Source organism: Oncorhynchus clarkii, chromosome 33 (assembly GCF_045791955.1).
Source record: "Oncorhynchus clarkii lewisi isolate Uvic-CL-2024 chromosome 33, UVic_Ocla_1.0, whole genome shotgun sequence".
Taxonomy (NCBI): Eukaryota; Metazoa; Chordata; class Actinopteri; order Salmoniformes; family Salmonidae; genus Oncorhynchus; species Oncorhynchus clarkii.
Genome location: NC_092179.1, coordinates 33,467,471 through 33,490,783, shown reverse-complemented (window position 1 = coordinate 33,490,783; position 23,313 = coordinate 33,467,471). Strand labels below are relative to the sequence as shown.

The 23,313-nt window shown below is 43.3% G+C and overlaps 1 protein-coding gene across 1 annotated transcript in view; it reads right to left on the bottom strand.

Annotated features, from left to right (window-relative positions):
• Positions 1–4,941: 4,941 nt before the first annotated feature.
• The window catches only part of LOC139393038 (dual specificity phosphatase 16), a 53,173-nt gene continuing 34,801 nt past the window's right edge, over positions 4,942–23,313 (bottom strand). Inside the window, exons 3-6 of the mRNA XM_071141364.1 lie at positions 21,951–22,089; positions 10,006–10,184; positions 8,387–8,670; positions 4,942–7,806 (exon numbers count right to left, since the gene is read on the bottom strand). Coding sequence (XP_070997465.1) covers positions 6,582–7,806; positions 8,387–8,670; positions 10,006–10,184; positions 21,951–22,089 — 1,827 coding nt within the window. The 3' untranslated portion in view covers positions 4,942–6,581. The remainder of the gene's footprint in view (positions 7,807–8,386; positions 8,671–10,005; positions 10,185–21,950; positions 22,090–23,313) is intronic.

The window sequence follows — 23,313 nt, the reverse complement described above, 5'->3', positions numbered from 1 at the left end:
ACCATAGACCTATCATAACTGTAGAGGGCTAGAGACAGGGTTCAAACATAGACCATGTCAACTGTAGAGGGCTAGAGGCAGGGTTCAACCATAGACCTATCATAACTGTAGAGGGCTAGAGGCAGGGTTCAACCATAGACCTATCATAACTGTAGAGGGCTAGAGACAGGGTTCAACCATAGACCATGTCAACTGTAGAGGGCTAGAGGCAGGGTTGAACCATAGACCTATCATAACCGTAGAGGGCTAGAGGCAGGGTTCAACCATAGACCATGTCAACTGTAGAGGGCTAGAGGCAGGGTTCAACCATAGACCTATCATAACTGTAGAGGGCTAGAGGCAGGGTTCAACCATAGACCATGTCAACTGTAGAGGGCTAGAGGCAGGGTTCAACCATAGACCTATCATAACTGTAGAGGGCTAGAGGCAGGGTTCAACCATAGACCTATCATAACTGTAGAGGGCTAGAGGCAGGGTTCAACCATAGACCATGTCAACTGTAGAGGGCTAGAGGCAGGGTTCAACCATAGACCTATCATAACTGTAGAGGGCTAGAGGCAGGGTTCAACCATAGACCTGTCATAACTGTAGAGGGCTAGAGGCAGGGTTCAACCATAGACCTATCATAACTGTAGAGGGCTAGAGGCAGGGTTCAACCATAGACCTATCATAACTGTAGAGGGCTAGAGGCAGGGTTCAACCATAGACCTATCATAACTGTAGAGGGCTAGAGGCAGGGTTCAACCATAGACCTATCATAACTGTAGAGGGCTAGAGGCAGGGTTCAACCATAGACCTATCATAACTGTAGAGGGCTAGAGGCAGGGTTCAACCATAGACCTATCATAACTGTAGAGGGCTAGAGGCAGGGTTCAACCATAGACCTATCATAACTGTAGAGGGCTAGAGGCAGGGTTCAACCATAGACCATGTCAACTGTAGAGGGCTAGAGGCAGGGTTCAACCATAGACCTATCATAACTGTAGAGGGCTAGAGGCAGGGTTCAACCATAGACCTATCATAACTGTAGAGGGCTAGAGGCAGGGGTCAACCATAGACCTATCATAACTGTAGAGGGCTAGAGGCAGGGTTCAACCATAGACCTATCATAACTGTAGAGGGCTAGAGGCAGGGTTCAACCATAGACCTATCATAACTGTAGAGGGCTAGAGGCAGGGTTCAACCATAGACCATGTCAACTGTAGAGGGCTAGAGGCAGGGTTCAACCATAGACCTATCATAACTGTAGAGGGCTAGAGGCAGGGTTCAACCATAGACCATGTCAACTGTAGAGGGCTAGAGGCAGGGTTCAACCATAGACCTATCATAACTGTAGAGGGCTAGAGGCAGGGTTCAACCATAGACCATGTCAACTGTAGAGGGCTAGAGGCAGGGTTCAACCATAGACCATGTCAACTGTAAAGGGCTAGAGGCAGGGTTCAACCATAGACCATGTCAACTGTAGAGGGCTAGAGGCAGGGTTCAACCATAGACCTATCATAACTGTAGAGGGCTAGAGGCAGGGTTCAACCATAGACCATGTCAACTGTAGAGGGCTAGAGGCAGGGTTCAACCATAGACCTATCATAACTGTAGAGGGCTAGAGGCAGGGTTCAACCATAGACCTATCATAACTGTAGAGGGCTAGAGGCAGGGTTCAACCATAGACCTATCATAACTGTAGAGGGCTAGAGGCAGGGTTCAACCATAGACCATGTCAACTGTAGAGGGCTAGAGGCAGGGTTCAACCATAGACCTATCATAACTGTAGAGGGCTAGAGGCAGGGTTCAACCATAGACCTATCATAACTGTAGAGGGCTAGAGGCAGGGTTCAACCATAGACCTATCATAACTGTAGAGGGCTAGAGGCAGGGTTCAACCATAGACCTATCATAACTGTAGAGGGCTAGAGGCAGGGTTCAACCATAGACCTATCATAACTGTAGAGGGCTAGAGGCAGGGTTCAACCATAGACCTATCATAACTGTAGAGGGCTAGAGGCAGGGTTAAACCATAGACCATGTCAACTGTAGAGGGCTAGAGGCAGGGTTCAACCATAGACCATGTCAACTGTAGAGGGCTAGAGGCAGGGTTCAACCATAGACCATGTCAACTGTAGAGGGCTAGAGGCAGGGTTCAACCATAGACCTATCATAACTGTAGAGGGCTAGAGGCAGGGTTCAACCATAGACCTATCATAACTATAGAGGGCTAGAGGCAGGGTTCAACCATAGACCTATCATAACTGTAGAGGGCTAGAGGCAGGGTTCAACCATAGACCATGTCAACTGTAGAGGGCTAGAGGCAGGGTTCAACCATAGACCTATCATAACTGTAGAGGGCTAGAGGCAGGGTTCAACCATAGACCTATCATAACTGTAGAGGGCTAGAGGCAGGGTTCAACCATAGACCACGTCAACTGTAAAGGGCTAGAGGCAGGGTTCAACCATAGACCATGTCAACTGTAGAGGGCTAGAGGCAGGGTTCAACCATAGACCTATCATAACTGTAGAGGGCTAGAGGCAGGGTTCAACCATAGACCTATCATAACTGTAGAGGGCTAGAGGCAGGGTTCAACCATAGACCTATCATAACTGTAGAGGGTTAGAGGCAGGGTTCAACCTTAGACCTATCATAACTGTAGAGGGCTAGAGGCAGGGTTCAACCATAGACCTATCATAACTGTAGAGGGCTAGAGGCAGGGTTCAACCATAGACCTATCATAACTGTAGAGGGCTAGAGGCAGGGTTCAACCATAGACCTATCATAACTGTAGAGGGCTAGAGGCAGGGTTCAACCATAGACCATGTCAACTGTAGAGGGCTAGAGGCAGGGTTCAACCATAGACCTATCATAACTGTAGAGGGCTAGAGGCAGGGTTCAACCATAGACCATGTCAACTGTAGAGGGCTAGAGGCAGGGTTCAACCATAGACCATGTCAACTGTAGAGGGCTAGAGGCAGGGTTCAACCATAGACCTATCATAACTGTAGAGGGCTAGAGGCAGGGTTCAACCATAGACCTATCATAACTGTAGAGGGCTAGAGGCAGGGTTCAACCATAGACCTATCATAACTGTAGAGGGCTAGAGGCAGGGTTCAACCATAGACCACGTCAACTGTAAAGGGCTAGAGGCAGGGTTCAACCATAGACCATGTCAACTGTAGAGGGCTAGAGGCAGGGTTCAACCATAGACCTATCATAACTGTAGAGGGCTAGAGGCAGGGTTCAACCATAGACCTATCATAACTGTAGAGGGCTAGAGGCAGGGTTCAACCATAGACCTATCATAACTGTAGAGGGTTAGAGGCAGGGTTCAACCTTAGACCTATCATAACTGTAGAGGGCTAGAGGCAGGGTTCAACCATAGACCTATCATAACTGTAGAGGGCTAGAGGCAGGGTTCAACCATAGACCTATCATAACTGTAGAGGGCTAGAGGCAGGGTTCAACCATAGACCTATCATAACTGTAGAGGGCTAGAGGCAGGGTTCAACCATAGACCATGTCAACTGTAGAGGGCTAGAGGCAGGGTTCAACCATAGACCTATCATAACTGTAGAGGGCTAGAGGCAGGGTTCAACCATAGACCATGTCAACTGTAGAGGGCTAGAGGCAGGGTTCAACCATAGACCATGTCAACTGTAGAGGGCTAGAGGCAGGGTTCAACCATAGACCATGTCAACTGTAGAGCCTCAAGAGGTGCTGAATGATTCATACTGTAAAGTGTTGTTCATGGCTTTGTCCCAGGCCTGTAGGATGGACGGTGAAGAAAACTCATCTTCCTGGACATTGATCATGAAAAAGATTGTATTACAGAGGTTAAAGTTCAGCGTGTCAATGTTAGAAAATAAACCACATGTTGTGTACCGTTTCAGATTTTATTTCAACAGTCAACATACATCTACTGCTTATCAGCTTCATCCAAATGTCCACATTGTCTGTTGTAAAACGAGCTACATTCTGACACAGCAACAACAACCCCATAACAGACCTACTATCTCTCACACACGTCCACACACTGTGGGAGCTGAACAGCCGCATGTCTCAGGTCAGGGTTCAGGTCTGGGTCAGGACCACTGGTCTCAGGTCAGGACCACTGATCTCAGGTCAGGGTTCAGGCCAGGGATGGGACCACTGACCTCACGACAAGGTTCAGGTCTGGGATGGGACCACTGGTCTCAGGTCAGGGTTCAGGTCTGGGTCAGGACCACTGGTCTCAGGTCAGGGATGGGACCTCTGACCTCAGGACAAGGTTCAGGTCTGGGATGGGACCACTGGTCTCAGGTCAGGGTTCAGGTCTGGGTCAGGACCACTGGTCTCAGGCCAGGGATGGGACCACTGACCTCAGGTCAGGGTTCAGGTCAGGGATGGGACCACTGGTCTCAGGACAGGGTTCAGGTCAGAACTTATTCAAAGCCTTTACCACAGGTATCAGTCATTACATCATTATATCATTCCTTTACCACAGGTATCAGTCATTTCATCATTCCTTTACCACAGGTATCAGTCATTATATCATTCCTTTACCACAGGTATCAGTCATTACATCATTCCTTTACCACAGGTATCAGTCATTATATCATTCCTTTACCACAGGTATCAGTCATTATATCATTCCTTTACCACAGGTATAAGTCATTACATCATTCCTTTACCACAGGTATCAGTCATTATATCATTCCTTTACCACAGGTATCAGTCATTATATCATTCCTTTACCACAGGTATCAGTCATTTCATCATTATATCATTCCTTTACCACAGGTATCAGTCATTACATCATTACATCATTCCTTTACCACAGGTATCAGTCATTATATCATTCCTTTACCACAGGTATCAGTCATTATATCATTCCTTTACCACAGGTATCAGTCATTACATCATTCCTTTACCACAGGTATCAGTCATTATATCATTCCTTTACCACAGGTATCAGTCATTATATCATTCCTTTACCACAGGTATCAGTCATTACATCATTCCTTTACCACAGGTATCAGTCATTACATCATTACATCATTCCTTTACCACAGGTATCAGTCATTATATCATTCCTTTACCACAGGTATCAGTCATTACATCATTCCTTTACCACAGGTATCAGTCATTACATCATTATATCATTCCTTTACCACAGGTATCAGTCATTATATCATTCCTTTACCACAGGTATCAGTCATTACATCATTCCTTTACCACAGGTATCAGTCATTACATAATTCCTTTACCACAGGTATCAGTCATTATATCATTCCTTTACCACAGGTATCAGTCATTACATAATTCCTTTACCACAGGTATCAGTCATTACATAATTCCTTTACCACAGGTATCAGACAAAACCCACAACCACACCGTTCGTTAATAATATATCATATAGCGCTTTAATCCAAAGTGATTTACAGTCATGCGTGCGTACATTTTACGTCTGGGCTGCCCCGGGAATCGAACCTACAACCCTGGGGTACAAGCACCATGCTCTACCAACTGAGCTGTTCGGGAACTGTTCGGGAACTGTTCGGTAGCTGTTCGGGAGCTGTTCGGTAGCTGTTCGGGAACTGTTCGGTAGCTGTTCGGGAACTGTTCGGGAGCTGTTCGGGAACTGTTCGGGAGCTGTTCGGTAGCTGTTCGGGAACTGTTCGGTAGCTGTTCGGGAACTGTTCGGGAACTGTTCGGGAGCTGTTCGGGAACTGTTCGGGAGCTGTTCGGGAACTGTTCGGGAACTGTTCGGGAACTGTTCAGTTGTTCCAGCATCTTTTCTTGCTGCTCAAATAAGACCTGAGATTTGAATTGTCAATCAGAAGAAGACAGAGGAACAGGAGAAGCCTCTAATTTGGATGTGTGAGGTATTGGATGATTTGACACAGGGCTATCAAGGATCTCTGATCGCGTTCTTCATAACGCTTCATAAAGACTTCTTAAGGCTTCATAAAGACTTCATAAGGCTTCATAGAGGCTTCATAAGGCTTCATAGAGACTTCTTAAGGCTTCATAAAGACTTCACAAGGCTTCATAAAGACTTCTTAAGGCTTCATAAAGACTCCTTAAGGCTTCATAAAGACTCCTTAAGGCTTCATAAAGACTTCTTAAGGCTTCATAAAGACTTCATAAGGCTTCATAGAGACTTCATAAGGCTTCATAAAGACTTTATAAGGCTTCATAAAAGCTCCATGAATCCAACGTCAGGCAGACATCTACTGCTCCTTGACGACGATCATCAACATTCAGAAATAAATGAAAACGATGAACACTCATCCAAACAAAAGACTCAGTTTGTCTCAGTCCTCTCAGAGTTCACCTCATCATCACATTCATCATCGTCACACAGCTGCTTTCTGCTTCCAGGTCAAAGTTCAACTACATTAATGCCAACTGTTGCGACACAAGTACACATAGAGCCGCTTAAATCAACTCAAGGTTCAAGTCCCTAGTGGGATAATAAGATGGGTCCATAACAAGTCTTTCCCCTCAACATGGGTCTGATCTGAGGAGGTTATACTCCCTAGAACGGTCGTCTCCATTCAAATCAATGATTCCGTAAGGGGTGGACTGGAGGCCATATTGAATGTCCCTCTCAGGACACCTCTATGACCTCCATGCTTCCTGAGAAGCTGCTGTGACTCCCCATCTCCTCCCTGGATCTAGTCTCGCCTCCTCCTCTCATCCTGTCTCCGAGTTCCATCTGACAGCTCCGTCTCTTCAGCTGCTTCTCCAAGGTGCTCTCCTCGTGCCAGCTCCTCCGTGAGTCCCCGTGGTCGCCGCTCCGCTGCCGCCCGCGCCGCCGCACCTCCTCCAACCCCTGACTCACGCTGTACGCCGCCACGCTGCCACCCCCCAGAATGTTAGCCCCGCCTCCTAAGATGGCGGAGGTGGAGTAGAAGTGGTGTGACTCGGAGAGGTACCATCCCCCCGACGACACAGTGACGGGACCCAATAGGATGTCAGAGTGCCAGCCCTTCAGGGCGGAGCCTAGGTTAGGGGCGGGCTTGGACAGGTGCTGCTGGGAACGCGATAGGCCGAAGAGGAAGCCAGTGGTGTGAGGGGTGTGGTTAGAGTTCTCCTCCATACTGCCACTACGGTGGAGCTGCTGGGAACAGGAGAAGGGAGGTGGAGGAGGCTTAGCCTGGCTGGGCTGCTTCATGCTGGGCTGGTTGGAGGTGGTAGTGGTGCTGGTAGTGGTGGAGACTACAGGAGCAGCAGTGGGAGCTGCAGACGTATCAGCAGGGTCTGCGGGACCGTCGTCCTGCTCCTTGTCAGGGCTCGGCTCAGGTGTAGACTGCTCTGACATCTCCTTCACAGGAGAGAACTGATACGGTTTCCCTGCAGGCTCCTTGAAGCTCACGGATGGGTTATAATAGTCTTGGGCTCCAGGGTGGGATGTAGGGTGGGGGTACGGCCTCATGGGGGCGCTGCTGCAGCCTCCTGGCTCCCTGTACGACTTGATGTCCAGAGAGAAGGACCTTTTCAGCCGGGCAGCGCTGTCCTCCGTCCCCTGGTCCAGCTGAAGGCCTTGGAGCCCCTGGAGAGCCTGGGCCAGGAGCCTCTCCTCTGGAGGCCAGGGGGCCAGGACACACGGCAGAGTCAGGGGCTCCAGCAGGGCCAGGGCAGGGTCTGGGAGGCTGGGAGTAGGGTTAGGGGGGTCGTGCTCTAGTGGGGGGTGGAGGAGAGGAGAGGTTTTGACCCCGGTGGTTTCTCTGATCTCCGACCTTCCAGGAGTCTTGATCTTCTTTTCAAAGTCCAGCAGCTGACCCAGGAAGTTGAAGTTAGGAGAGATGGTGGGCCTCTTCTCCTTCACGAACCTGTAGAGGAAAGACAGAAACATACAGGACATCAGTAGAGATGCTGTAACACACTGGGTTGTTACAGAGTTGGGAAAACCTAGAGGGTCAAGACAGGGGACATTTATAACTGTAACACAGGACATCAGTAGAGATGCTGTAACACACTGGGTTGTTACAGAGTTGGGAAAACCTAGAGGGTCAAGACAGGGGACATTTATAACTGTAACACAGGACATCAGTAGAGATGCTGCTGAGGTTACCATCACAGCCATCATTACAGCCCTCCACAGTGCAGTGTCTTCATTCAGGATGACAAGCTGGGCCTTTCATGTGGTCATGTGACACACAGTGTTGTTTAATCAGGGGTCATGTGACACACAGTGTTGTTTAATCAGGGGTCATGTGACACACAGTGTTGTTTAATCAGGAGTCATGTGAAGATGGGTTCATTAAGACAGACAGGAAGAGGGGGTATCCTCTTAGTTACGGAGAACTTGCAGGGGGGTGGTTGCTGAGTGGTCAAGTCCATAAGCAGGAAGGTGACGTGTACATGAGGCCTTGTGCCTTATTATGGTCCTACAGGGTTCAATCATCTCACCTGTAAGCTTCGTCTAGTGACATGTCCATCCTCGTCATGATGTAAGCGATAGCGATGGTTGCCGAGCGGGAGATGCCAGCCAGACAGTGGACCAGCACACAGGCGTTGGAGGCTTTGGCCTTTTCTATGAACTCTACAGATCTGTCCAACCAGGGGAGGATCTTCTCGCAGAAGCTGTCGTTGACAGGGACTCGCAGGAAGTGAGACTCAGGGATGTAGTCTGGTTTGGGACATGTGTTACTGGCATTCAGGACGTACGCTATCTCATTCTGCTGCATCACTTCCTGCAGAGGAGGGAGGAATACAGCTGGTTAGAATGCTTTACACACATCACTTCCTGCAGAGGAGGGAGGAATACAGCTGGTTAGAATGCTTTACACACATCACTTCCTGCAGAGGAGGGAGGAATACAGCTGGTTAGAATGCTTTACACACATCACTTCCTGCAGAGGAGGGAGGAATACAGCTGGTTAGAATGCTTTACACACATCACTTCCTGCAGAGGAGGGAGGAATACAGCTGGTTAGAATGCTTTACACACATCACTTCCTGCAGAGGAGGGAGGAATACAGCTGGTTAGAACGCTTTACACACATCACTTCCTGCAGAGGATGGAGGAATACAGCTGGTTAGAATGCTTTACACACATCACTTCCTGCAGAGGAGGGAGGAATACAGCTGGTTAGAATGCTTTACACACATCACTTCCTGCAGAGGAGGGAGGAATACAGCTGGTTAGAATGCTTTACACACATCACTTCCTGCAGAGGAGGGAGGAATACAGCTGGTTAGAATGCTTTACACACATCACTTCCTGCAGAGGAGGGAGGAATACAGCTGGTTAGAATGCTTTACACACATCACTTCCTGCAGAGGAGGGAGGAATACAGCTGGTTAGAATGCTTTACACACATCACTTCCTGCAGAGGAGGGAGGAATACAGCTGGTTAGAATGCTTTACACACATCACTTCCTGCAGAGGAGGGAGGAATACAGCTGGTTAGAACGCTTTACACACATCACTTCCTGCAGAGGATGGAGGAATACAGCTGGTTAGAATGCTTTACACACATCACTTCCTGCAGAGGAGGGAGGAATACAGCTGGTTAGAATGCTTTACACACATCACTTCCTGCAGAGGAGGGAGGAATACAGCTGGTTAGAATGCTTTACACACATCACTTCCTGCAGAGGAGGGAGGAATACAGCTGGTTAGAATGCTTTACACACATCACTTCCTGCAGAGGAGGGAGGAATACAGCTGGTTAGAATGCTTTACACACATCACTTCCTGCAGAGGAGGGAGGAATACAGCTGGTTAGAACGCTTTACACACATCACTTCCTGCAGAGGAGGGAGGAATACAGCTGGTTAGAATGCTTTACACACATCACTTCCTGCAGAGGAGGGAGGAATACAGCTGGTTAGAATGCTTTACACACATCACTTCCTGCAGAGGAGGGAGGAATACAGCTGGTTAGAATGCTTTACACACATCACTTCCTGCAGAGGAGGGAGGAATACAGCTGGTTAGAATGCTTTACACACATCACTTCCTGCAGAGGAGGGAGGAATACAGCTGGTTAGAATGCTATAATATATAGTAATATATCTAATACCTTGTTGAGTACGTCTCTCTGACAGCCCAGGTAGAGGTGAGGCAGGATGCGTGTTGGCCCAGAGGTGTTGAGGGGCAGGCAGGGCTGAGAGAGGCAGGTGGGGACCAGGCAGGACGTGGCCAGAAGAGCCTTACCTTCACATAGACCTGGAAACAGCTGGGAAAACGCTGAGAAACCACCTGAAGACAGACACACAGAAACATCCCAATCAAATAAAGGAAGACAGAGGTTACTGTATTAGAGACACTAGAGGTTACTGTATTAGAGAACCTAGAGATTACTGTATTAGAGACACTAGAGATTACTGTATTAGAGATACTAGAGGTTACTGTATTAGAGATACTAGAGGTTACTGTATTAGAGACACTAGAGGTTACTGTATTAGAGACACTAGAGGTTACTGTATTAGAGAACCTAGAGATTACTGTATTAGAGACACTAGAGATTACTGTATTAGAGACACTAGAGATTACTGTATTAGAGATACTAAAGGTTACTGTATTAGAGAACCTAGAGATTACTGTATTAGAGAACCTAGAGGTTACTGTATTAGAGACACTAGAGGTTACTGTATTAGAGACACTAGAGATTACTGTATTAGAGAACCTAGAGGTTACTGTATTAGAGAACCTAGAGGTTACTGTATTAGAGACACTAGAGATTACTGTATTAGAGACACTAGAGGTTACTGTATTAGAGACACTAGAGATTACTGTATTAGAGACACTAGAGATTACTGTATTAGAGTTACTAGAGGTTACTGTATTAGAGTTACTAGAGGTTACTGTATTAGAGACACTAGAGGTTACTGTATTAGAGACACTAGAGATTACTGTATTAGAGACACTAGAGATTACTGTATTAGAGTTACTAGAGGTTACTGTATTAGAGTTACTAGAGGTTACTGTATTAGAGACACTAGAGGTTACTGTATTAGAGACACTAGAGGTTACTGTATTAGAGACACTAGAGATTACTGTATTAGAGATACTAAAGGTTACTGTATTAGAGATACTAGAGGTTACTGTATTAGAGATACTAAAGGTTACTGTATTAGAGATACTAGAGGTTACTGTATTAGAGATACTAGAGGTTACTGTATTAGAGAACCTAGAGGTTACTGTATTAGAGATACTAGAGATTACTATATTAGAGATACTAAAGGTTACTCTATTAGAGATACTAAAGGTTACTGTATTAGAGATACTAGAGGTTACTGTATTAGAGATACTAGAGGTTACTGTATTAGAGATACTAGAGGTTACTGTATTAGAGAACCTAGAGGTTACTGTATTAGAGATACTAGAGGTTACTGTATTAGAGAACCTAGAGATTACTGTAATAGAGATACTAGAGGTTACTGTATTAGATATACTAGAGGTTACTGTATTAGAGATACTAGAGGTTACTGTATTAGAGAACCTAGAGGTTACTGTATTAGAGATACTAGAGGTTACTGTATTAGAGATACTAGAGGTTACTGTATTAGAGATACTAGAGGTTACTGTATTAGAGAACCTAGAGATTACTGTATTAGAGATACTAGAGGTTACTGTATTAGAGATACTAGAGGTTACTGTATTAGAGATACTAGAGGTTACTGTATTAGAGAACCTAGAGGTTACTGTATTAGAGACACTAGAGGTTACTGTATTAGAGAACCTAGAGGTTACTGTATTAGAGATCCTAGAGGTTACTGTATTAGAGACACTAGAGGTTACTGTATTAGAGACACTAGAGGTTACTGTATTAGAGATACTAGAGGTTACTGTATTAGAGACACTAGAGGTTACTGTATTAGAGACACTAGAGGTTACTGTATTAGAGATACTAGAGGTTACTGTATTAGAGATACTAGAGGTTACTGTATTAGAGACACTAGAGGTTACTGTATTAGAGATACTAGAGGTTACTGTATTAGAGACACTAGAGGTTACTGTATTAGAGATACTAGAGGTTACTGTATTAGAGATACTAGAGGTTACTGTATTAGAGATACTAGAGGTTACTGTATTAGAGATACTAGAGGTTACTGTATTAGAGATACTAGAGGTTACTGTATTAGAGATACTAGAGGTTACTGTATTAGAGATACTAGAGGTTACTGTATTAGAGAACCTAGAGGTTACTGTATTAGAGATACTAGAGGTTACTGTATTAGAGATACTAGAGGTTACTGTATTAGAGATACTAGAGGTTACTGTATTAGAGATACTAGAGGTTACTGTATTAGAGATACTAGAGGTTACTGTATTAGAGATACTAGAGGTTACTGTATTAGAGAACCTAGAGGTTACTGTATTAGAGACACTAGAGGTTACTGTATTAGAGACACTAGAGGTTACTGTATTAGAGATACTAGAGGTTACTGTATTAGAGATACTAGAGGTTACTGTATTAGAGATACTAGAGGTTACTGTATTAGAGATACTAGAGATTACTGTATTAGAGATACTAGAGGTTACTGTATTAGAGACACTAGAGGTTACTGTATTAGAGATACTAGAGGTTACTGTATTAGAGACACTAGAGATTACTGTATTAGAGATACTAGAGGTTACTGTATTAGAGACACTAGAGGTTACTGTATTAGAGATACTAGAGGTTACTGTATTAGAGACACTAGAGGCTACTGTATTAGAGATACTAGAGGTTACTGTATTAGAGATACTAAAGGTTACTGTATTAGAGACACTAGAGATTACTGTATTAGAGATACTAGAGGTTACTGTATTAGAGATACTAGAGGTTACTGTATTAGAGATACTAGAGGTTACTGTATTAGAGATACTAGAGGTTACTGTATTAGAGACACTAGAGGTTACTGTATTAGAGACACTAGAGGTTACTGTATTAGAGATACTAGAGGTTACTGTATTAGAGATACTAGAGGTTACTGTATTAGAGAACCTAGAGGTTACTGTATTAGAGATACTAGAGGTTACTGTATTAGAGAACCTAGAGATTACTGTAATAGAGATACTAGAGGTTACTGTATTAGATATACTAGAGGTTACTGTATTAGAGATACTAGAGGTTACTGTATTAGAGAACCTAGAGGTTACTGTATTAGAGATACTAGAGGTTACTGTATTAGAGATACTAGAGGTTACTGTATTAGAGATACTAGAGGTTACTGTATTAGAGAACCTAGAGATTACTGTATTAGAGATACTAGAGGTTACTGTATTAGAGATACTAGAGGTTACTGTATTAGAGATACTAGAGGTTACTGTATTAGAGAACCTAGAGGTTACTGTATTAGAGACACTAGAGGTTACTGTATTAGAGAACCTAGAGGTTACTGTATTAGAGATCCTAGAGGTTACTGTATTAGAGACACTAGAGGTTACTGTATTAGAGACACTAGAGGTTACTGTATTAGAGATACTAGAGGTTACTGTATTAGAGACACTAGAGGTTACTGTATTAGAGACACTAGAGGTTACTGTATTAGAGATACTAGAGGTTACTGTATTAGAGATACTAGAGGTTACTGTATTAGAGACACTAGAGGTTACTGTATTAGAGATACTAGAGGTTACTGTATTAGAGACACTAGAGGTTACTGTATTAGAGATACTAGAGGTTACTGTATTAGAGATACTAGAGGTTACTGTATTAGAGATACTAGAGGTTACTGTATTAGAGATACTAGAGGTTACTGTATTAGAGATACTAGAGGTTACTGTATTAGAGATACTAGAGGTTACTGTATTAGAGATACTAGAGGTTACTGTATTAGAGAACCTAGAGGTTACTGTATTAGAGATACTAGAGGTTACTGTATTAGAGATACTAGAGGTTACTGTATTAGAGATACTAGAGGTTACTGTATTAGAGATACTAGAGGTTACTGTATTAGAGATACTAGAGGTTACTGTATTAGAGATACTAGAGGTTACTGTATTAGAGAACCTAGAGGTTACTGTATTAGAGACACTAGAGGTTACTGTATTAGAGACACTAGAGGTTACTGTATTAGAGATACTAGAAGTTACTGTATTAGAGATACTAGAGGTTACTGTATTAGAGATACTAGAGGTTACTGTATTAGAGATACTAGAGATTACTGTATTAGAGATACTAGAGGTTACTGTATTAGAGACACTAGAGGTTACTGTATTAGAGATACTAGAGGTTACTGTATTAGAGACACTAGAGATTACTGTATTAGAGATACTAGAGGTTACTGTATTAGAGACACTAGAGGTTACTGTATTAGAGATACTAGAGGTTACTGTATTAGAGACACTAGAGGCTACTGTATTAGAGATACTAGAGGTTACTGTATTAGAGATACTAAAGGTTACTGTATTAGAGACACTAGAGATTACTGTATTAGAGATACTAGAGGTTACTGTATTAGAGATACTAGAGGTTACTGTATTAGAGATACTAGAGGTTACTGTATTAGAGATACTAGAGGTTACTGTATTAGAGACACTAGAGGTTACTGTATTAGAGACACTAGAGGTTACTGTATTAGAGATACTAGAGGTTACTGTATTAGAGATACTAGAGGTTACTGTATTAGAGATACTAGAGGTTACTGTATTAGAGACACTAGAGGTTACTGTATTAGAGATACTAGAGGTTACTGTATTAGAGACACTAGAGGTTACTGTATTAGAGATACTAGAGGTTACTGTATTAGAGATACTAGAGGTTACTGTATTAGAGATACTAGAGGTTACTGTATTAGAGATACTAGAGGTTACTGTATTAGAGATACTAGAGGTTACTGTATTAGAGATACTAGAGGTTACTGTATTAGAGATACTAGAGGTTACTGTATTAGAGATACTAGAGGTTACTGTATTAGAGACACTAGAGGTTACTGTATTAGAGATACTAGAGGTTACTGTATTAGAGATACTAGAGGTTACTGTATTAGAGATACTAGAGGTTACTGTATTAGAGATACTAGAGGTTACTGTATTAGAGATACTAGAGGTTACTGTATTAGAGACACTAGAGGTTACTGTATTAGAGACACTAGAGGTTACTGTATTAGAGACACTAGAGGTTACTGTATTATAGATACTAGAGGTTACTGTATTAGAGATACTAGAGGTTACTGTATTAGAGAACCTAGAGGTTACTGTATTAGAGAACCTAGAGGTTACTGTATTAGAGATCACACTAGAGGTTACTGTATTATAGATACTAGAGGTTACTGTATCAGAGATACTAGAGGTTACTGTATTAGAGACACTAGAGATTACTGTATTAGAGATACTAAAGGTTACTGTATTAGAGATACTAGAGGTTACTGTATTAGAGAACCTAGAGGTTACTGTATTAGAGATACTAGAGGTTACTGTATTAGAGAACCTAGAGGTTACTGTATTAGAGAACCTAGAGGTTACTGTATTATAGATACTAGAGATTACTGTATTAGAGATACTAGAGGTTACTGTATTAGAGATACTAGAGGTTACTGTATTAGAGATACTAGAGGTTACTGTATTAGAGATACTAGAGGTTACTGTATTAGAGATACTAGAGGTTACTGTATTAGAGACACTAGAGATTACTGTATTAGAGATACTAGAGGTTACTGTATTAGAGACACTAGAGGTTACTGTATTAGAGATACTAGAGGTTACTGTATTAGAGATACTAGAGGTTACTGTATTAGAGATACTAGAGGTTACTGTATTAGAGATACTAGAGATTACTGTATTAGAGATACTAGAGGTTACTGTATTAGAGATACTAGAGGTTACTGTATTAGAGATACTAGAGGTTACTGTATTAGAGATACTAGAGGTTACACATCGAACTTCGATGCGTCAAAATCGGAATATGTATACATGTACAAACTCTAATCTCACGAAGAAGACCTGCACCATCATAAACCAATACAAGCAGGCTCTGATATTGTACACTAAACCTGCCTAGCAACAGCAGCCAAACTGAATGGTTGTGTTGTACATTATTATCTAGTAGTGTTTATAGAGGACCAACCTGACCTGCTGAGTCCATTACACAATACTGATACACTGCCTTCTGCACCCAGCGACACACACACACACACACACACACACACACACACACACACACCAGCCACCTGTACCAGCCGACCCTCAGACAAGCCCAGTCCTAGTTGCTTGGCAACCGTGTACCCATGGCTCTCCAGCCTCTCCTTCAGATCTGTTCGTCCATGGATCCATCCTAAATGGAACCCCGTTCCCTGCATAGTAAGTGCACTACAGTTGAACAGAGCCCCATGGGCTATATAGGGAATAGGGTGCCCTTTAGGACTCAGGCTAGGAGGACATCATGTGGAAATGTTCTTAAAGCTCACAGAAACAACCACATCATGCATCTGTCCTCGTATCTCTCCTCCTCTCTCATCGTCACTCTGCCTCTCTCCTCCTCTCTCCTCCACTCTCCTCCTCTCTCCTCTCTCCACCTCTCTCCTCCTATCTCATCGTCACTCTGCCTCTCTCCACCTCTCGCCTCCTCTCTCCTCTCTCCACCTCTTTCCTCCTCTCTCATCGTCACTCTGCCTCTCTCCATCTCTCTCCTCCTCTCTCATCGTCACTCTGCCTCTCTCCTCCTCTCTCCACCTCTCTCCTCCGCTCTCCACCTCTCTCACCTCTCTCCTCCGCTCTCCACCTCTCTTACCTCTCACCTCTCTCCTCCTCTCTCCTCCCCTCTCCTCCTCTCTCCTCCCCTCTCCTCTCCTCCTCTCCACCTCTCTCCTCCGCTCTCCACCTCTCTCACCTCTCTCCTCCGCTCTCCACCTCTCTTACCTCTCACCTCTCTCCTCCTCTCTCCTCCTCTCTCCACCTCTCTCCTCTCCAACTCTCTCCTCCTCTCTCCACCTCTCTCCTCCTCTCTCACATTACAGCAATACTGATGAGCCCATCTGATTTATAACATACAGGATGGATGTACAGCTGTGTATTGTATCCAGGGTTAGGAACCTTCCTCTGTGGGAAATAAACAGGGACTCTACTGGATGTGGAAGCTTAGCGGTTTGAGTGACACAGTTTGATCAGTCTCATTTCAACACAGTCACTTCCCCATAGCAACCGTGGAGCTGCCGGATCAACGTCCATACTGCAACGTACTGAACCTGTCGTTAGATTCAGTGACATTTGACTGTATTGTTTGTCAGGGCAGAGGACCAACAGCAGAATAATTCACTTCTCTCCAGGGAGAGTTATAATGTCTGGGGTCCTGTGATAACCTGATGTCTGATAAAGTCTAATGTGACAGGTGTTCTTAGTTTGGAGGGAAGTTCCAACCTGATGACTTCATCATAGAAACAGGAAGCATATCTGAAAGGAAACAACTTCCTAACAGGTTTGAGACAGTGAGACAGGAACCACAGAAAGCGGATCTAAAGGTACTTTTAAATGTCATCTGGGACTCTCTTTAAGTCTGACAGCGGTCCAGAATAAAGCTGAGAGACTTAGACAACTTATCTCATTAAACACATTCACATCCTCATCAAACCCATTCACATCCTCATTTAACCCATTCACATCCTCATTAAACCCATTCACGTCCTCATTAAACCCATTCACGTCCTCATTAAACCCATTCACGTCCTCATTAAACCCATTCACGTCCTCATCAAACCCATTCACATCCTCATTTAACCCAATCACATCCTCATTAAACCCATTCACATCCTCATCAAACCCATTCACATCCTCATCAAACCCATTCACATCCTCATCAAACCCATTCACATCCTCATTAAACCCATTCACATCCTCATCAAACCCATTCACATCCTCATTTAACCCATTCACGTCCTCATTAAACCCATTCACGTCCTCATTAAACCCATTCACGTCCTCATTAAACCCATTCACATCCTCATCAAACCCATTCACATCCTCATTTAAACCAATCACATCCTCATTAAACCCATTCACGTCCTCCTTTAACCCATTCACATCCTCATTAAACCCATTCACGTCCTCCTTTAACCCATTCACATCCTCATTAAACCCATTCACATCCTCATTAAACCCATTCACATCCTCATTAAACCCATTCACATCCTCATTAAACCCATTCACGTCCTAATTTAACCCATTCACATCCTCATCAAACCCATTCACATCCTCATTTAACCCATTCATGTCCTCATTTAACCCATTCACATCCTCATCAAACCCATTCACATCCTCATTAAACCCATTCACGTCCTCATTTAACCCATTCACATCCTCATTTAACCCATCCACGTCCTCATTTAACCCATTCACATCCTCATTTAACCCATTCACATCCTCATTTAACCCATTCACATCCTCATTTAACCCATTCACGTCCTCATTTAACCCATTCACATCCTCATTTAACCAATTCACATCCTCACTTAACCCATTCACATCCTCATTTAACCCATTCACATCCTCATCAAACCAATTCATATCATCACTTAACCCATTCACGTCCTCATTTAACTCATTCACGTCCTCATTTAATCCATTCACGTCCTCATTAAACCCATTAATGTCCTCATTTAACCCATTCACGTCCTCATTTAACCCATTCATGTCCTCATTTAACCCATTCACATCCTCATTTAACCCATTCATGTCCTCATTTAACCCATTCATGTCCTAATTTAACCCATTCACATCCTCATTTAACCCATTAATGTCCTCATTTAACCCATTCATGTCCTCATTTAACCCATTCACTGCCTCATCATCCTCATTTAACCCATTCATGTCCTCATTTAACCCATTCACGTCCTCATCGTCCTCATTTAACCCATTCACGTCCTCAATTAACCCATTCACATCCTCATTTAACCCATTCATATCCTCATTTAATCCATTCACATCCTCACTTAACCCATTCACATCCTCATTTAACCCATTCACGTCCTCATTAAACCCATTCACATCCTCATTTAACCCATTCATATCCTCATTTAATCCATTCACATCCTCATTTAACCCATTCACGTCCTCATTAAACCCATTCATGTCCTCATTTAACCCATTCACGTCCTCATCGTCCTCATTTAACCCATTCACGTCCTCATTTAACCCATTCACATCCTCATTTAACCCATTCACATCCTCACTTAACCCATTCACATCCTCACTTAACCCATTCACGTCCTCAATTAACCCATTCACATCCTCACTTAACCCATTCACGTCCTCAATTAACCCATTCACGTCCTCAATTAACCCATTCACGTCCTCATTTAACCCATTCACGTCCTCACTTAACCCATTCACGTCCTCAATTAACCCATTCACGTCCTCCTTTAACCCATTCACATCCTCATTAAACCCATTCACATCCTCATTAAACCCATTCACATCCTCATTAAACCCATTCACATCCTCATTAAACCCATTCACGTCCTAATTTAACCCATTCACATCCTCATCAAACCCATTCACATCCTCATTTAACCCATTCATGTCCTCATTTAACCCATTCACATCCTCATCAAACCCATTCACATCCTCATTAAACCCATTCACGTCCTCATTTAACCCATTCACATCCTCATTTAACCCATCCACGTCCTCATTTAACCCATTCACATCCTCATTTAACCCATTCACATCCTCATTTAACCCATTCACATCCTCATTTAACCCATTCACGTCCTCATTTAACCCATTCACATCCTCATTTAACCAATTCACATCCTCACTTAACCCATTCACATCCTCATTTAACCCATTCACATCCTCATCAAACCAATTCATATCATCACTTAACCCATTCACGTCCTCATTTAACTCATTCACGTCCTCATTTAATCCATTCACGTCCTCATTAAACCCATTAATGTCCTCATTTAACCCATTCACGTCCTCATTTAACCCATTCATGTCCTCATTTAACCCATTCACATCCTCATTTAACCCATTCATGTCCTCATTTAACCCATTCATGTCCTAATTTAACCCATTCACATCCTCATTTAACCCATTAATGTCCTCATTTAACCCATTCATGTCCTCATTTAACCCATTCACTGCCTCATCATCCTCATTTAACCCATTCATGTCCTCATTTAACCCATTCACGTCCTCATCGTCCTCATTTAACCCATTCACGTCCTCAATTAACCCATTCACATCCTCATTTAACCCATTCATATCCTCATTTAATCCATTCACATCCTCACTTAACCCATTCACATCCTCATTTAACCCATTCACGTCCTCATTAAACCCATTCACATCCTCATTTAACCCATTCATATCCTCATTTAATCCATTCACATCCTCACTTAACCCATTCACATCCTCATTTAACCCATTCACGTCCTCATTAAACCCATTCATGTCCTCATTTAACCCATTCACGTCCTCATCGTCCTCATTTAACCCATTCACGTCCTCATTTAACCCATTCACATCCTCATTTAACCCATTCACATCCTCACTTAACCCATTCACATCCTCACTTAACCCATTCACATCCTCATTTAACCCATTCACGTCCTCATTTAACCCATTCACATCCTCATTTAACCAATTCACATCCTCACTTAACCCATTCACATCCTCATTTAACCCATTCACATCCTCATCAAACCAATTCATATCATCACTTAACCCATTCACGTCCTCATTTAACTCATTCACGTCCTCATTTAATCCATTCACGTCCTCATTAAACCCATTAATGTCCTCATTTAACCCATTCACGTCCTCATTTAACCCATTCATGTCCTCATTTAACCCATTCACATCCTCATTTAACCCATTCATGTCCTCATTTAACCCATTCATGTCCTAATTTAACCCATTCACATCCTCATTTAACCCATTAATGTCCTCATTTAACCCATTCATGTCCTCATTTAACCCATTCACTGCCTCATCATCCTCATTTAACCCATTCATGTCCTCATTTAACCCATTCACGTCCTCATCGTCCTCATTTAACCCATTCACGTCCTCAATTAACCCATTCACATCCTCATTTAACCCATTCATATCCTCATTTAATCCATTCACATCCTCACTTAACCCATTCACATCCTCATTTAACCCATTCACGTCCTCATTAAACCCATTCACATCCTCATTTAACCCATTCATATCCTCATTTAATCCATTCACATCCTCACTTAACCCATTCACATCCTCATTTAACCCATTCACGTCCTCATTAAACCCATTCATGTCCTCATTTAACCCATTCACGTCCTCATCGTCCTCATTTAACCCATTCACGTCCTCATTTAACCCATTCACATCCTCATTTAACCCATTCACATCCTCACTTAACCCATTCACATCCTCACTTAACCCATTCACGTCCTCAATTAACCCATTCACATCCTCACTTAACCCATTCACGTCCTCAATTAACCCATTCACGTCCTCAATTAACCCATTCACGTCCTCATTTAACCCATTCACGTCCTCACTTAACCCATTCACGTCCTCAATTAACCCATTCACATCCTCACTTAACCCATTCACATCCTCAATTAACCCATTCACGTCCTCAATTAACCCATTCACGTCCTCATTTAACCCATTCACGTCCTCATTTAACCCATTCACGTCCTCATTTAACCCATTCACGTCCTCATTTAATCTATTCACGTCCTCATTTAACCCATTCATGTTCTCATTTAACCCATTCACATCCTCATTTAACCCATTCACATCCTCATTTAACCCATTAATTTCCACGATTTACCCATTCACATCCTCATTAAACCCATTCACATCCTCATTTAACCCATTCACATCCTCATTTAACCCATTCACATCCTCATTTAACCCATTCACATCCTCATTTAACCCATTCATGTCCACGATTTACCCATTCACGTCCACATTTTCAGTTAGATGTCCTATCATCAGCAGCCATTTTCAGTGAGCTGTCTGGAGGGGGAGGGAGGAGGGAAAGAGAGGAAGGGGAGAGAGAGAGAGGCAGTGAGGAAGATGACGGGCTGAGTGAGTGTGTCTAACCTGAGAGCAGGTGTACGGAAGGGAAGCTCCTCTCCAGCTTGTCCAATAGGACGGTAAGGAAGGCCTCCGAGGGAAGAGTCAAGGGGTCAGATGAACTCTGGTCATACACCACCACCTCCTGACCGCCCACTCGCTCCAACTAGGAGAAAAAGAGAGCGAGAGGGGAAGAGGAAGGGTTAACAGAAACATTCAGAGAGAGAGAGGAAGAGGAAGAGTTAACAGAAACATTCACAGAGAGAGAGAGGAAGAGGAAGAGTTCAGAGAAACATTCAGAGAGAGAGGAAGGGTTAACAGAAACATTCAGAGAGAGAGGAAGGGTTAACAGAAACATTCAGAGAGAGAGAGAGGAAGAGGAAGGGTTAACAGAAACATTCAGAGAGAGAGAGAGGAAGAGGAAGGGTTAACAGAAACATTCAGAGAGAGAGAGAGGAAGAGTTAAGAGAAACATTCACAGAGAGGAAGAAAAGTTAACAGAAACATTCAGGGAGAGAGAGAGGAGGAAGATGAAGAGTTAACAGAAACATTCAGGGAGAGAGAGAGGAGGAAGATGAAGAGTTGACAGAAACATTCAGAGAGAGAGGAGGAAGATGAAGAGTTAACAGAAACATTCAGGGAGAGAGAGGAAGAGTTACTCAAACAGTCTCGTAATCTAAAACAAACAAACACACACTCACAATCAGCAATCATTGATTATGTATTGATTGTCTAAATATTTTAGTGATCAGACAATCACAAAGTCAACACTCAGATCACTGGCTGCCCCGGCAACACAATCCCAAAGCAGAACCTGTCATGCTGTCTCTCTGAACCAGGAGGAGCTGTCATTCTCCCTCTGAAACACAACATCATGAATAAACAGAACCTGTCATGCTGTCTCTCTGAACCAGGAGGAGCTGTCATTCTTCCTCTGAAACACAACATCATGAATAAACAGAACCTGTCATGCTGTCTCTCTGAACCAGGAGGAGCTGTCATTTTGGTATAACTAGTTGGAGATGTTGTACAAGTCAGGTTGATATGTCATGTACCAGTCAGGTTGATATGTCATGTACCAGCCAGGTTGATATGTTATGTACCAGCCAGGTTGATATGTCATGTACCAGTCAGTTTGATATGTCCTGTATCAGTCATGTTGATATGTCATGGACCAGTCAGGCTGATATGTCAGGTTGATATGTCATGTACCAGTCAGGTTGATATGTCATGGACCAGTCAGGTTGATATGTCAGGTTGGTATGTCATGTACCAGTCAGGCTGATATGTCAGGTTGATATGGCATGTACCAGCCAGGTTGATATGTCATGTACCAGCCAGGTTGATATGTCATGTACCAGTCAGGTTGATATGTCATGTACCAGCCAGG